Source organism: Martes martes (genome assembly GCF_963455335.1).
Source record: "Martes martes genome assembly, chromosome: 8".
In the NCBI taxonomy this organism is placed as follows: Eukaryota; Metazoa; Chordata; class Mammalia; order Carnivora; family Mustelidae; genus Martes; species Martes martes.
Genome location: NC_137895.1, coordinates 75,608,657 through 75,623,494, shown reverse-complemented (window position 1 = coordinate 75,623,494; position 14,838 = coordinate 75,608,657). Strand labels below are relative to the sequence as shown.

The following is a 14,838-nucleotide window of genomic DNA, read 5'->3' as shown; positions in this document are numbered from 1 at the left end:
CTAGTCTAGGGGACTCTGAATCCCTTTTTGTTTCAAGAGTCCCCTCTTTCAGAATCTCATCATTCTATGTTTTTTGCATATTACTGACAGTACATACATTTTCCTCCTGTCATTATTAGGACTGCTTGAGCAAACAAAAGAATGTTTTCAATTATTAAACTCAGGTTTCCTTGGAGATACCATCTTTTCCCACGCCATGCTTGGGAGCCAGATGTCTTTTAGCCAGTTAGGGGCATGTTTAACTAACTACTCCTTACAAAGATTTGGAAATGCTATTATAGCATGATGAATGAAGCACTGAAAGAAAGGGGACCATGCTGCCTGTAGATTTTAAGTTTAAATGATGGGTTTACAAAGCAACATCAGTAATGCCTACTGGCCAGAATGCAACTAATCTAATTACCCATTGGCACTTCTAAGCACTAAAAATGTGATTTCAAATTTATAATTATTTAATCAGAGAATTAAAAAAAATCCTAAACATTAATGTTTGTGAGCCTGTTTATTTAAAAAAAACAAACAAACAACAATCCTACCTTGTAGCAACACTGAGATACATTTTGAATAACCTTTTAGCATACGAAACACTATATTTAAAATGTTCCCTATTTATTGCTAGAGTGGTCAGAGTGTAGAGACAGAATGTATCATGGTGGTTGCTAGGAGCTGGGAGCAGAGGGAAATGAGTTCATATTTAATGGGTGCAGAATTTTAGTTGGAGAAAATGAAAAATTTCTGGAGGTGGACAGTGGCTGTGGTCGCACCATAGTCTGGATCCACTTTGTGGTGCCGAGTTATATGCTTAAAAATGGTTAGGGTGGTAAATTGTATGCTATAAATTATTTGCTATACTAAAAAATGTTTCCTGTTTAAACATTTTTTATTCACTAGGGCAAAATTATTAGAAAGTGAAGCAGTGAATGAGAACCTTCGAAAAAACCTGACAAGAGCCACAGCAAGATCACCGTATTTCAGTGGATCATCAGCTTTCTCCCCTACTATACTGTCCTCAGACAAAGAGACCATTGAAATTATAGATCTAGCTAAGAAAGATTTAGAGAAGCTGAAAAGGAAAGAAAAGAAGAAGAAAAAAAGGTAGTGTTATGAAGTCACTGCTATATGAATCCTTGTTTTTCTTTCTTTGCAGGATATCTTAATTTGCAATTACAGTGAGTATACATAGTCTCACAGTATATTAATAAGGAAAATGTCATTTAAATTAGCTGAAAATTATAATGATATATGTTTACTGGTTTATCTCTACCTGTATGTAAGAAAAATAAGTTAATTATAATAATATGATAGTAGATTTTATTTAGACTATGACAAGGTAAAATTGTATTTGAAATTATTTTATTATTTTTCAAATAGCTGCTTTTGCATTCCATTCATCTTTTCTGCAAAGCTTGCTCTACCATTACAACTCACTGTTTTCATTTCTTTCCCATTTTCTAATGCAATTAAGTAGTCTCATGAATATAATCTGATTCCTGTCTAGATTAGTTTAACTAAAGGCTAAACTAATCCATCAGACTGTCATTTAATGTCATTTGGTCTCTTCAGTATTTTCTGCAGGGCTTCCAATTTGATTATGTCAGAGTTATTTATGTTAGTTTAGGCTTTTTGAATCAACAAGGAGTTATTCAGCTTTTCACCACTGTTCTAGGCTTTCTTTTTCTTGCATCCTGATAATATCTTCTTCTAAAATCAACTGGGTGCCAAGAAGAAGAAAGTAAAAATTTGACCACTGGTAATGTGTGAGTGGTTAAATATTCACAAATTCTTTACATGTCTACCTACTGATTCTGTGGTGCAGTCACAATAGTTACTAAATATATTTTGAACATGCCAGTCAAATTAATTTTAAGCGTTTTGGCTAGATATTCAAAAGGGGGCACAGCTGTCAAATGGTTTGTTGCAAGAAGCTTGCTTTGTAGAATTATTGACATTTAGTCTACCTGCTGCTTTGCTCAGTTTATTTAGAAGTTTATGTAGGCGACCACGCATTTCTTCCTTGAACAGTCCAGTTGACTTAAATAACTGTAGGTTTAAATTTTTCAAGTTAATTCTGCTGTGTGTCCTTGAGTTAAGAAGGAACAATTAGAATAATTAAAACAAGGAGTTACACATTTATGGTTAGGAGGCATTGCAACTGAAATTACATTCTTAAGATACTAGTGTCTTAATAGGTGTTTTTCATGGATGGCTGATTATGGCAGCAGTAAGATATGTAATGATTAGCTTTTATGCAGAGTAGTTAACTCTGAAACAGTGATCACAGAATTATATGTGATCCAACATACTGCTTGAATGAAAATGAGACTTTTGCCCATGACTTAACTATTCTCTTATAATATTAGTTTTGTAGTTGGTCAAAATACCAAACAGTCTGACTTGTTTTTAAAGGTCTTGGTTTCGTTCATGAATAATAAGTATAAGGAAGGGTATATTTCTCAAGGTCATGAACTGATTCTGCTGTTTCATTTTGAGGTAAATTTAGAGATGTTATCATAATCACCTGTTTGGTCTGAATAATGAAAAAAAGGGATACCTAGACTGTTTTGACATTTTTATAGTGAGCTTAGGTACCCTAAAATAATACTTCTGATGGAGGTTATTTTTGTGACAATGCAGGGAGAGAAGCATTTTGATTGGTAAATAGTACTAAAGGAAAAATATATTATTATTAACATTTTTCCCTGGTGCTTTTTTAAAGTAAAAAAATTAAATAGCTGTCATTTCAAAGTGAAAAATTGATTATTTCAGTGATTATGTTGGATGTAATAATTGTTGTGATAAAAAATAATAGCAGATGTTAATGCTAGGAAGACCTTACCAAACAACTGTATTTAAACATAAGAACCCAAGTGAAAAAAGTTATTTTTTAACAAAAAATGGTATGAAATAAAAAAATAAAATTGGTGAAGAAAAAACCAAACTAGATAAGGTAAATTTAGAGATATTACCTTAACCATCTTGAAAAAAGTCAATGATAGTCTAAAATGAGAAAAATTAATGCATTGTAAAAATTAATAATCATATATGATACTTTAAAACATACTTTTTTAGCATTTTCACCTACATGCTATATATCATGTCTTTGTAGAATTGAAACCTATGCAATATAGTGTGAACCTGGAAAAAAAATTTGTTTGTGTGCCATAAACCGCACGAATGCCTTTAGAACCAGTTTATGAGTCTATATTACTCCATATATAAATTTGTAGAATTTAATACAATTTTTCTTACCACATTCTATTCAAACCTTGTTGTGGATTTGAACATGAGAACCAATACTGTTTCACTCAGCTTGATTAAAGCATTTCTTTAATCATTGTTAACTTTTTGCTGTAGATCCTAATAACTTTTAGACTGGATGTAATGTAAATTCCTATTTTAAAAATGTAAGTAAGCTGTCATTTTAGCCAAAGGGTTTGCTACAGGTTGAAGCAAACAAATAACAAACAAAGAGTTCCACAAGTATTTTGAGTGCCTACAGTTTGTCTGGTCTTCTCCTGGAACTCTTTGGAGGCAAGAGCTCCTGTTTAGGTACATTGATTCTGGTTGAGTTGTTTTATAGCCCTCATTTTTGTTTATTTTATTCATCAGAGAGGGCATTGCAAAATCTGGGTTCTGCCTCAACCTTACATACACAGTAAGTTCATTTAAAAAATTCTTTGGAAAAAAAATTTAAAAAAATTATTTGAAAATTTGGGACTAATTTTCTCTGGAAAATATTACAAATATATATTGTCCAGGTTTCCCAGCTGACTCACATGAAATGATTTCTTTTACCCATTTTGTAGTGTGGTAAGAGCAATTCAAAAGGGAAGAGGAAAAGGAAAAAAGGGAAAGGAAACTTTCTTTCCTTTCATGAGTGTAACCAGCCTTCAGGGAGAAGTGTGAATTTCTGCCTTAGGCATCCTTTTCATTCTGTCTTCTGACCCCCTATGTCCTTATACCTGTTATGGTCCATTCCTCCCATGAGAGGTCAGTTCTCATGTAATTCACCCTATTCCAAAGTATTCCTGATTTCAAAATCATCTACTTCCTTTTTTTCCCTCTCTTTAAATTCAAATTTGGGACCAAAACTATCTATGGCTAAAGGAATCCATGCTATATATATCCACATTATAACTTATAACCACTAACCCTCCTTTCTAAGGATGTTTGTAATTTTGAAAGAGGAAGCATTAATTCAAATACTGAGCAACAGCAACCTCATGAAGGAAAAAAAAAATCAAGTTTATGTAGGAAAGATATTTACCTTCTTTTAGCTGAGAGTTTCTAAGATCTATCTGGGGTTTCACTTTTGGGTTCAGATTTCCTAAGCTGTCCTCATTCTCATAGTTGCTTTCGTTCCTCTCCACTAAAGCCACAAATCAGAAGCTCTTTTTCTTTTAATTTACTTTGTTTTGTGTTTGTTAGTTTTTGGCTGTAGTGGTTACGGGGCCTCTAACAAAGTAAGCGTTGGTAGCAAAAGTATCAGGTGGGTCATTTTTATGTTACAAACTGCTTTTATGTTCAAGGAGGACATCATAATTCCTGTTTTTGTTTTTGTTTTTTAAAGATTTTATTTATTTGATAGAGATCACAAGCAGGCAGAAAGGCAGACAGAGAGAGGAGGAAGCAGGCTCCCCGCTGAGTAGAGAGCCCGATGCAGGGCTCGATCCCAGAACCCTAAGATCATGACCTGAGCCGAAGGCAGAGGCTTTAACCCACTGAGCCACCCAGGCACCCCATAATTCCTGTTTTACATGAAAGTTGAAACTTTTTCTGCATCAGAGTCTTTATCAGAGCTACAAAAATTAGTTAATGTGTGGGGGTTTAAGGTTTATTCTTATCTGTGCTTATTTTCTACTGAGTTGTAAAATCATCCATAGTTTTAGATAGGAAAATAGGGGAGTATAACAAAATAAAGTGGAATAATTGAAGAGGCTGTATTACCTCTTTTTCAGTAACAGAAATATTAAAATTGTTGGCAAGATTTGTCATTCTCTCTCCTCTTTATAGGAGAAGTATCCTTTCTCCATGTAATGGAACTAAATGGAATGAAAACTTTTAAGTTATGGGGAATTATCAGATTATTAGTTTTTTTTTTTTCTGCCCTCCACGGTTTTTGAACTACTTGTTGCAATGTTGTTTAGAGAAACCACTGAAAAGTCATCTAATGTTTATCTACTTATTAGCTTATAGCATCCATATGTTTTTGTTTTAAAGATTTTATTTATTTATTTGACAGACAGAGATCACAAGTAGGCAGAGAGGCAGGCAGAGAGAGAGGAGGAAGCAGGCTCCCTGCTGAGGAGAGAGCCTGATGTGGGGCTTGATCCCAGGACCCTGGGATCATGACCTGAGCTGAAGGCAGAGGCTTTAACCCACTGAGCCACCCAGGTGCCCCCAATCCATACATTTTAATAGAGCTCTCTTGTGTTAGATAAACAAAAACTCTGCATTTCGGACATAGAAAATTTGGGCTCTTTGCCAGGGAACCATATCCTTTGAGCTACTGTAGCTCATTTTCATTAGTGTAAGCCTAGATTAGGCATTACTCCCCATGTTTTTTGGATATCTAGCTTTAAATGACTTGAATTATAAAAAACTTTACTAATTCATCAGACTGCATTATACTTGTGTTTAGTGGTGTCAGGTTGAAACTCTAGAAACACATAGATTTCTTAGGTGATGGCTTTATGTTCCTTTTTCTAGCCATTATACAGGACCTTTTGATCCCTGGTGAATATCACTCTAGAATATTTTTTTCCCCAGAAAGAATGCTAGTCTCTTCTTGTAATAGCAATATATAAGTTGATTAGGAAAAACAATTGCAGGCCAACAAATAAAAATCACATGCCAGCACAAGAAAATAACGGGCTTGAAATAATTTATACTTAAGACCCAATCTCTTCATTTAAAAATATTGATGATTCTGAAATATATTTATGGAATTCTGGTCAGAAGTGTGCTCTATCAAGATTTCTATATGCTTAATTGGAGCCTAGCACATCTGTCTTTTTGTTTATTTGACAAATAATGGTATTCAGTACATTCCATTGAGTAAAGATCCCCAATTCTGTGTATTGAATATTGTTTCAATTATACTTCAAAGTCTTTAAGTATATGTCTTTAGTTTTTCTTATATATTTCTGGTTGAAGATCAGTCTTACTAATGGAAAGTACTGCATTTCCCATTTTATTGCCCCCTTTGCCTTTGTCCTTTTAATAATTTCTAATTATTAGTACAGTGATATTATGAGATTTTATTTTCAATTAATAAAATTATAGTTTTTCGCTGATATAACAACCATACTCATTTTATTGTAATACCATTTCATATATAATTTTGAAATAGAACATTTTTTTTTTTTTTTAGATTTAGTGATGTTCACATGTAGTGTATTAAGAATAAAAAACAAGTTTTAAAAGTAGCATTCTAGTATGTAGTATTAATGGTATTTTCATATTATGGTATAAAGGCATTACTTTTTGACGTTCTTTTGATGATGCCATAAAAATATCTTTTGGGAAGGCTTAAAAGGAAGAAGATATCATTGAAAGTGGTCTTTTTTGGGGAAACTGAGAAAGTGGAAACATTTCAGATTTTAAAAAGCAATGGCATCCAAACACTCTTACTACTGATCAAGTTATATAAACTAAGACTCTACATTTTACTGCTAAATAATTGCAACTGAAAGTCTATATACTCTTCTTAGATATAATGCTGCTTGTTTTTCTACTTACTTTTTATTCATACAAAATGTATTGCCTTTTTACTGTGTATTGTCCTTTGATGATATCTTTTAAAATTTATTTTAAAGTCTTCAAGCTCATGTATCATTTTTACCTTCTTATCACTTTCGCTTTTTACTGTCTGGTTTGTCCTTCATTGGCTTGGCCTTCCAATACTGTGCCTCGTGATTTTGAAGGCTACAGAAACTTGAGGAAAGCAATCGAGAAGAAAGAAGGTTGGAATATTTCCCAGGTTTTTTATTAAAATGTCATTTAAATATTTAGTTGCCATTCACAAAGAAATGTGTTATAGAATTATAGATTGTTTCAGACTAGATTAGCTTGGTGCTCCTAAAATTAACGATGATTTTACAAAATTGACAAATACATCAAATATATTTCCAGAAACTACTTTTACAGAATAAAATGCTCACTAGTTACCTGGATTAAAATTCATGTGATTTTTGAATAAACTGTCATAGTCATGATAGTGAATTCCCTTTTTTAGGCAAAAAAATGACCCTTCAAAACCCACCATTGACTTTCAGAATGTATCTTTCAAAAATTTGTGAACAGTGGGAATTTTTAATTGGGTGGGAACTGAGATTTTGTCATAGCCCATGCTAAATCACAGGTGGGTTTTTCTCCTCTCTTCCTTATTTGGTGTAATATTTGGAATATTATATTTGCAATGCAAATGTATTTGTATATACAAATATTTGTAATAGTTGTTGGAAAGCAACATTAAACAGCAACAAACCAATAGGAAACTGTGGCCTTTACAGATAAGATTTACAAGACATTTTTTTAAAAGATTTTATTTATTTTTTTGACAGACAGAGATCACAAGTAGGCAGAGAGGCAGGCAGAGGTTGGGGGAGGGGGGGGAACAGACTCCCTGCTGAGCAGAGAGCCAGATGTGGGGCTCCATCCCGGGACCCTGGGGTCATGACCTGAGCTGAAGGCAGAGGCTCAACCCACTGAGCCACCCAGGCACCCCTTAAAACACATTTTTAAGGTTGGATTAGAAATATAATTGTTGCTTTTAAGATGTATTTGAGGTGAGTGTCAGAAACAGGATATTTTCTTTTTTTCACTTAAAATTTAAGCTAGATTTAGAAGCACATTTTTGAACTCTCCATATAATCAATATTTGCAATTTAGTCACTCAGAATTATAGTTATTTAAATCAAGATCAAGTGGTATTTTACTTTTCATCAGGACTTCTCTTCATAGATTTTTCTAAATAAGCCCCCAGATTATATAATCAAAATGATTAAGAAAATAATATTTAAATATTTTAGAAGCACCGCTTTAGAAATTTCAACTCTTACTTAAAATAAGCCTTTTGGGAACTTTCACTATGCAGTAATTAGTTACAGTAATAACTTATTTTAAGTATGAAAGCTTAAAAATTATATATTTTTTAAAATTATTTAATAATTTACATTCCATAATTATATTCCACACATTCTATAGTAGTCTGTAGTATCTGTAATTTTATTCTATAATTCTATAACTTATTTAAAGTATTCTACAATGAGAATGTAATTCTAATTGTCTGTAAGTTGCACTAGAGCTCATCTAACTAGTATATATTTAGAACATTATATTTATCATAAGAATTAAATTATAGCATTAAAAATGTGAGATTTCTTCTATTTCAGAAGGTCAAAATAAAATACATAGTTAAAATAATGTATGGAAGCATCCTTCCACCTTAACATTTTCAAGTCCTTTAAGCGTCTTCAGTGAGTAAAGTTTGCTTCCAGTTTTTATATCATCCCCTAGAGGACAGCAAAAGCAGAGCAGTTTTATGTCCCTGGATAGGGCTTTTTGAACATGAATATGAGTACAGATCACCTGAGTAGTCTTATAAAATGAAGATTCCAATTCAGCAAAACTGAGGTGGAGTCTAAGATTTTGCTTATCTATCTAGCTTCTGGGTAATGCCAATGCTTCCATGTCTGTGAACTGAACTTAAAGTGTAAGATTCTAGAATACCCACCTGGTAGTCAAGACACTTGGTTCTAGTACTCTTGAGTGGATTAACTTCTCCGGGCCAGTTTCTTTTTAGGTTTTCACCAAAAATGTTGACATTGGTAGTCCAATGTCAAAGGGGTTAAACCACATGATCACTAGTGTTCCTTCCAACTCCAAGATTCTGATTCTTTGTAACATGCAAATGTAAATATCTTTCATTGCTGCTTAGTTATTTTAGATATCAATTTTCTCACTTTATTGAGAAGAACTTGACTATTTGAGATACAATTATTATTAAGTATCAACTTGTATTTTTAAAAAGCTTCAGTCATAAGTGATTTATAAAGGGAAATTAATGTAAAGTTACAACTGCTGATCTTTCTACATCAGAATTGACATGAACAGTTTATAATATATGAGTTAATTTTATATATAAGTGAAAAGTAACATTTGCTGGATACTGGTGACTTGGAGAAAGTAGGAGGGTTAGAATAAAGTGGTTATTTAGCTATAAACTAGAGTGAGAGGGAATTTGGGCTGGAGCTTAAATAATGAAACAATCAACAATAACAAAAATTGTGTGCTGCAACAGTTTACAGGTGAGAAAGACTGCATAGGGGAAAGACTGGGGAATGCTGATGGGGAATATCTTTCCAAACATATTCACCTGTCTTAGCCTTAACCTTAGTCCTAAACTTCAAGTATAGTCTGTTTGAGTGCCCAGTACTGTCCTTTGAGTGGGATGATGGATGAAGGGAATTTCTTTTTAGAGTTGCAGTTGGAACTGCATGATGGAAATCAACAGCCCTAGTATAACACAAGTGATGTAAGAGAGGCATTCAGTATAATCAAAAATTTTCTCTAACAAAATGAGTTAAGAACAATCATGCAACCCTGTTAGAATTTTCTTGATTTCTTTCCTGTTAAGATTGTTTTATTGGTATTGCTACTGGTTGTTCCTTCTCACTCTAGAGATATGCCATCTTCTATGCATCTTTATGCATCTTTCAGCCTGTGCCATTAGACTCCAACATAATTCGTGCATGAGACCCATAGAGGTGACAAACAGATGCTCATGCACAGTCATAGAGATTAGTGTATTTAATAAACACTTACTGCCCATTTATTATGTACATCCCCTGGGTACTGGGGACATAATGCTGAGTCAAACAGGCATGATCCCTGCCTTCTTAAGGCTTACAGTTTAGTAGGAAAGACAGAAATTAAAGAAATAATGACAAAAAGAACATGAATTAAGAATTCTGAAAAGTGCTTAAAAGGGAAAAATGTTTATATTGTTCTGAGTACAAAAGTATCTGTGAGAACTGGGACCTAGGGTTAAACATTACAGTTTAATAATAACAGAGCTTAAATAAGATTAAAATTTTATCCTAGAAACTCAAAACAGGTCTAGGTTTTAGGGCAGTTTTTTAATGTAACAGAGTAGCTGAAAGAAATGATAGCTGTTATAAAAGTATTTAGATAAAGTCTTTAAGCTCTTTGTAGGAGAATTTTATTTGGAGAATATCTGAGTACTTTTTTTTTATCCTTGATGATTTCAAAATGTTACAGTGGCACAAGAAGAAATCTTTCACATACAGATTTATTTGAAGTTCACTTTCTTAATATTATTTAGTATAATTGAATGTATGAGTCTAGTGAGCAGATGCATAACTTCTGTGCATAGTTGATTATGGTTGCTGGACCCTAAAAGAGTCACAGTGAATTAAGTGTGAAAGACTTTGCTTGCTGTACTGTGCACTGTCTTCATCTCAAGGCCATTGGGGCTGAGTTAGGTTGGCTATAAGCATTACCTGACATCAGTATGTGGTTAGAGCTGTTAGTGCCAGATGACCGAACAGGAGGCTTCTATTTGGTATGGCCAATCTTGGGGCAGATCCTGAAATTTCCTATTCAGTCAAAGGTCAGGTTGAACCTCAGACAGTTTTGATGTGCCAAGACCCTTTTCTGTGAGAACAGTTTAAGAAAAGTCCTGTGTCACAGTTATGGCCTAGGAAAAAAGCCTGTGCTATTACTAGAGAAGATCTAACCACTATAATGGATAGAGCCAGTGTAGACAAACTTACTGTGAGCAGGTTTATTCTGGATCTCTAAATTTATCCTTAAATGTATTAGGACATCAATTAAATTTCAACTTCTGTATCTTTGTATTTATGATGGGAAAAGCCATATGTTTAGATGAGAAAAGAAAAATATGTGATTTCCTTTGAATTTAAATCACCTATGTTCTAGAATTGGCTGTCACTGTGACTAGTTCAGAGCTGTTTCATCAGATCTCATGCCCTCAGGTATAATCTATTCTTCAGTGTTTCTAGAAAATAAGCTGTTCTCCAATGACGTAATTCCCTATTGTTTGAATGGCAATTTCTGTTTTCCTCTGAAGCATCAGACATAACTTTGCTCAGTCAAATGATAAACTCTAAGTTTGTTTTCACAAATAATTGATGATTTTTAAGATCATCAATTTTTAAGATTTGGGAGACAAAAGTGAAAAATTTTCCTCTCTATTTTAATACTGTCCCCTTTTGTTCCTTTTTTTTTTTTTTAAGTGTGGCTGGTAAAGAGGATAATACAGATACTGATCAAGAGAAGAAAGAAGAAAAAGGTATTACAGAAAGAGAAAACAACGAATTAGAAGTGGTAAGTATGAAGGAATGAACTTCTACATTTCAGTGCCTGAATTTAGCTTGTTTATGGTTGCTGGTAACTATACTAACTTTTCTATGTAGAAAAGAGAAATGGTTATCATGCATCCATTTTAAACTATGCGCTTGAGGACTTCTTTTCTTCAGAAATATGAGCTATCTAATACTAGCAACTCTCAATCTTGTATAACGTGAAAGCCTTGTGTGTGTGGTGGGGGGAGGGTAGAATACTAGGATAGATGAAGTACTATTTTATTTATTTAAGATAAAATTATGTAAAAAGCCTAAAATTGTGGAATGATTTTTGTACTTGATGAAAGGTGAAATTTGTGTACTTCTGTATTTAGTACTCCAGCAATCTCTCTTAATGAAGTAATCAGTTTGTTTTGTTGATACTGTGCTATTAATGGTCATAAATTACATTTTAGGAAGAGAGTCAAGAAGTGAGTGATCACGAGGAAGAAGAGGAGGAGGAGGAGGAGGAAGAAGATGACATTGAAGGGGGTGAAAGCTCCGATGAATCAGATTCCGAATCAGATGAGAAAGGTACTTGCTGTTTAGTACAAGGACAAAAATTAATTTGGGCAATTTTTTAAAAATATGGGCAGGAAACATTCTCCATTTCATTCTTGATGAGGGCAGCTTTTATAACTGCCGCCTTGTGTATCCCCTCCCAGCCTCATGTTTCTGCCCCTCCTGGATTCAGTCATTGTGTGATTTCCATTCTTAGCACAAATAGTGTCTGTTGTCACTGATCAATGTGAACAGTCTATCTTGTTCACCTCTCTTTTAGTTTTTGGTTTATTCAGGACATTTTCCTTATAGCTGCTAAGTGAATACCTGGATATAGATGATGGTTTTCATGCTTTTGCTTGCAAGTTAGAATTATGATATTGTGGCCTATTACAGTGTGTTTATTTTTTCTTTTATAAATAGCCAATTATCAAGCAGACTTAGCAAACATTACTTGTGAAATTGCAATCAAGCAGAAGCTGATTGATGAACTAGAAAACAGCCAGAAAAGACTGCAGACACTGAAAAAGCAATATGAGGAGAAGCTAATGATGCTACAACATAAAATTCGGGACACTCAGCTTGAGAGAGACCAGGTGCTGCAGAACTTAGGTAAGAATTACATTTACCTCTAATTAAAGTTCCAACTAAATTGCAAAAATAGGTTTTTATCATTTCTGCCTTTAGAGGAAAGAAATTACATTAGAAGCCACATTATATGTGAGTTTGTCTCATTATGTCAAATATTGCTTATTTTTTCATTCTGGTACCTATCTAGGCTATTTAATTATTTTGTGCAAAGTTGTGGCTAATTGTTTTTACTGTCTTGATTTATGCTAGGAATATTTTTTAAATTAAAAAAAAAAAAAAAAAACTTAAGGGCACCTGGGTGGCTCAGTGGGTTAAGCCTCTGCCTTCGGCTCAGGTCATGATCTCAGGGTCCTTTGGTCGAGGCCTGGAGGCTGGCTGCTCAGCAGGAAGCCTGCTTCCTCCTCTCTCTCTACCTGCCTCTCTGCCTACTTGTGATCTCTCTCTCTGTCAAATAGATAAGTAAAATCTTAAAAAAAAAAAATCTTAAAAAAAAAAATTAAATAATTGTTAAACAAGCTGAGAGTAGCTAATAAAAGAGAGAGTGATTCACATTCACAGATGCCCTGGCCTCCTGAGGTTTGTGTTTGGAAGGTAGTTCTTCTCTGAGCTCATGAGTGGTAAATCTACAAAATGAGAATCTGTATCTCATAGAAATAAATACAAATACCCTTTGGTTGTTTAGGTTCAGTGGAATCTTACTCAGAAGAAAAGGCAAAAAAAGTTAGGTCTGAATATGAAAAGAAACTCCAAGCCATGAATAAAGAACTACAAAGACTTCAGACAGCCCAAAAAGAGCATGCAAGACTGCTTAAAAACCAGTCTCAGTATGAAAAGCAATTGAAGAAATTGCAGCAGGATGTGATGGAAATGAAAAAAACAAAGGTATTGATTATATTTTGCATTAAAGTCTGATGTTGAGGATATTTGTGTCATTTGGGACAAAAAAATTATTGTGGTTCTTTCTATATTCAATAAAAGGTAACCCAGTCTTACAAATGATGCACTCCCTTTTGGTAATTAGAAGTTGTTTCCTATACTCATCCACTATCAAAGCCTTTCTTCAGAGTAGCTGAAAATCATGTCAAAAACGGGGCTTCTTTGACTGATGGATATAGCTCTCTTCCTGAAACACATAATATATCTTGAACATGCAAAAAATTAATGATAATTATGTAATGAGCACTATATTTCTATTTAAGATATTAAACATTACAGTATACACAAAACTTCCTATGTATGAAGTTTTGCCCCCAGAGATAACTACTGTCTTTGCCCCCAGAGGTAACAACTATCTTGAATTTAGTGTTTATCCTTCCCATGCCCAGAGAAATATAAATTGTCTTCTTAATAAAAGAGAGTATGTGAATCCTTATCTGTTCTGTGTTTTTGTTGTGTGATTAATTATTCTTATTAACATTCGGCATGACAGTCAATGTCAAATAGCAAAAGTGAAAATGATTTAGGAAGTTTTAGATCATAATGTGTCTTTCCTGAAGACAGCAATAGCTAAAATTATTATGTGCTTACTATACACCAGACATTGTTATAAGCACTCTATAGGTATTACTCAATAAATTCTCATAATAGTCCAGTAATGCCATAGAGCTGTTATCTCTATTTTATATAAGAGAAATGAAAACTTAGAGAGGTTAAGTCATTTGTTCAAGGTCATATAGCTACTGGTAATAAGTACCAAAAATTCCTTCAAGTTATAGAACAATTGAACATGAATATAAAATGGATACAGCACTAAGCAATTGATAGAAACATATTAGAAAAGTATTAGAAATATAGAAATTCTATGTTTCTATTTCTAAATAGAAATTTTAAATAGAATTTCTAATTCTATTTCTGTGATCAGCATTGACCATTTAAAATGTGCATCAAAGCTCCATTTTTTCCTTGTTAAGTATTCAGAATTCTAACTGCTTATTTCCATATGTGTGATTAATTTAACAAATGTTGTGATAGGAAAACTCCAATAGCTGTATTTACCTAATTTTTTTAGGTTCGGCTAATGAAACAAATGAAAGAAGAACAAGAAAAAGCCAGATTGACAGAGTCTAGAAGAAACAGAGAGATTGCTCAGTTGAAAAAAGATCAACGTAAAAGAGATGTGAGTGGACTTTAACTTTCAGTTACATACAAATACTGTATATTGAACAAGCTTGTTTAGTAAATGGAAGAAAATTTTCTGATAACTGTAACTATTAAGTGCAGGTTAAGAATCATAAGCAAGCATTAATTTTAAATATGGCATTTATTATAATATACGGATTATAGTAACTCAATATACAAGCTCATAAAAACACTATCATATTATTATAAGTTTTATTAGAGGCTTGCTTATTTCCTA

General features: G+C 33.3%; 1 protein-coding gene across 10 annotated transcripts in view; it reads left to right on the top strand.

Moving 5' to 3' along the window:
- KIF21A (kinesin family member 21A) overlaps positions 1-14,838 on the top strand; it is a 149,929-nt gene that overhangs the window by 93,319 nt on the left and 41,772 nt on the right. For 5 of the 10 annotated variants that reach the window (XM_080809963.1, XM_080809959.1, XM_080809965.1 and 2 more), the window contains exons 11-17: positions 892-1,095; positions 6,927-6,965; positions 11,283-11,373; positions 11,807-11,924; positions 12,315-12,503; positions 13,165-13,364; positions 14,491-14,598. In XM_080809963.1, coding sequence (XP_080666089.1) covers positions 892-1,095; positions 6,927-6,965; positions 11,283-11,373; positions 11,807-11,924; positions 12,315-12,503; positions 13,165-13,364; positions 14,491-14,598 — 949 coding nt within the window. The remainder of the gene's footprint in view (positions 1-891; positions 1,096-6,926; positions 6,966-11,282; positions 11,374-11,806; positions 11,925-12,314; positions 12,504-13,164; positions 13,365-14,490; positions 14,599-14,838) is intronic. The other 5 variants (XM_080809958.1, XM_080809964.1, XM_080809962.1 and 2 more) reach the window with 1 other exon arrangement.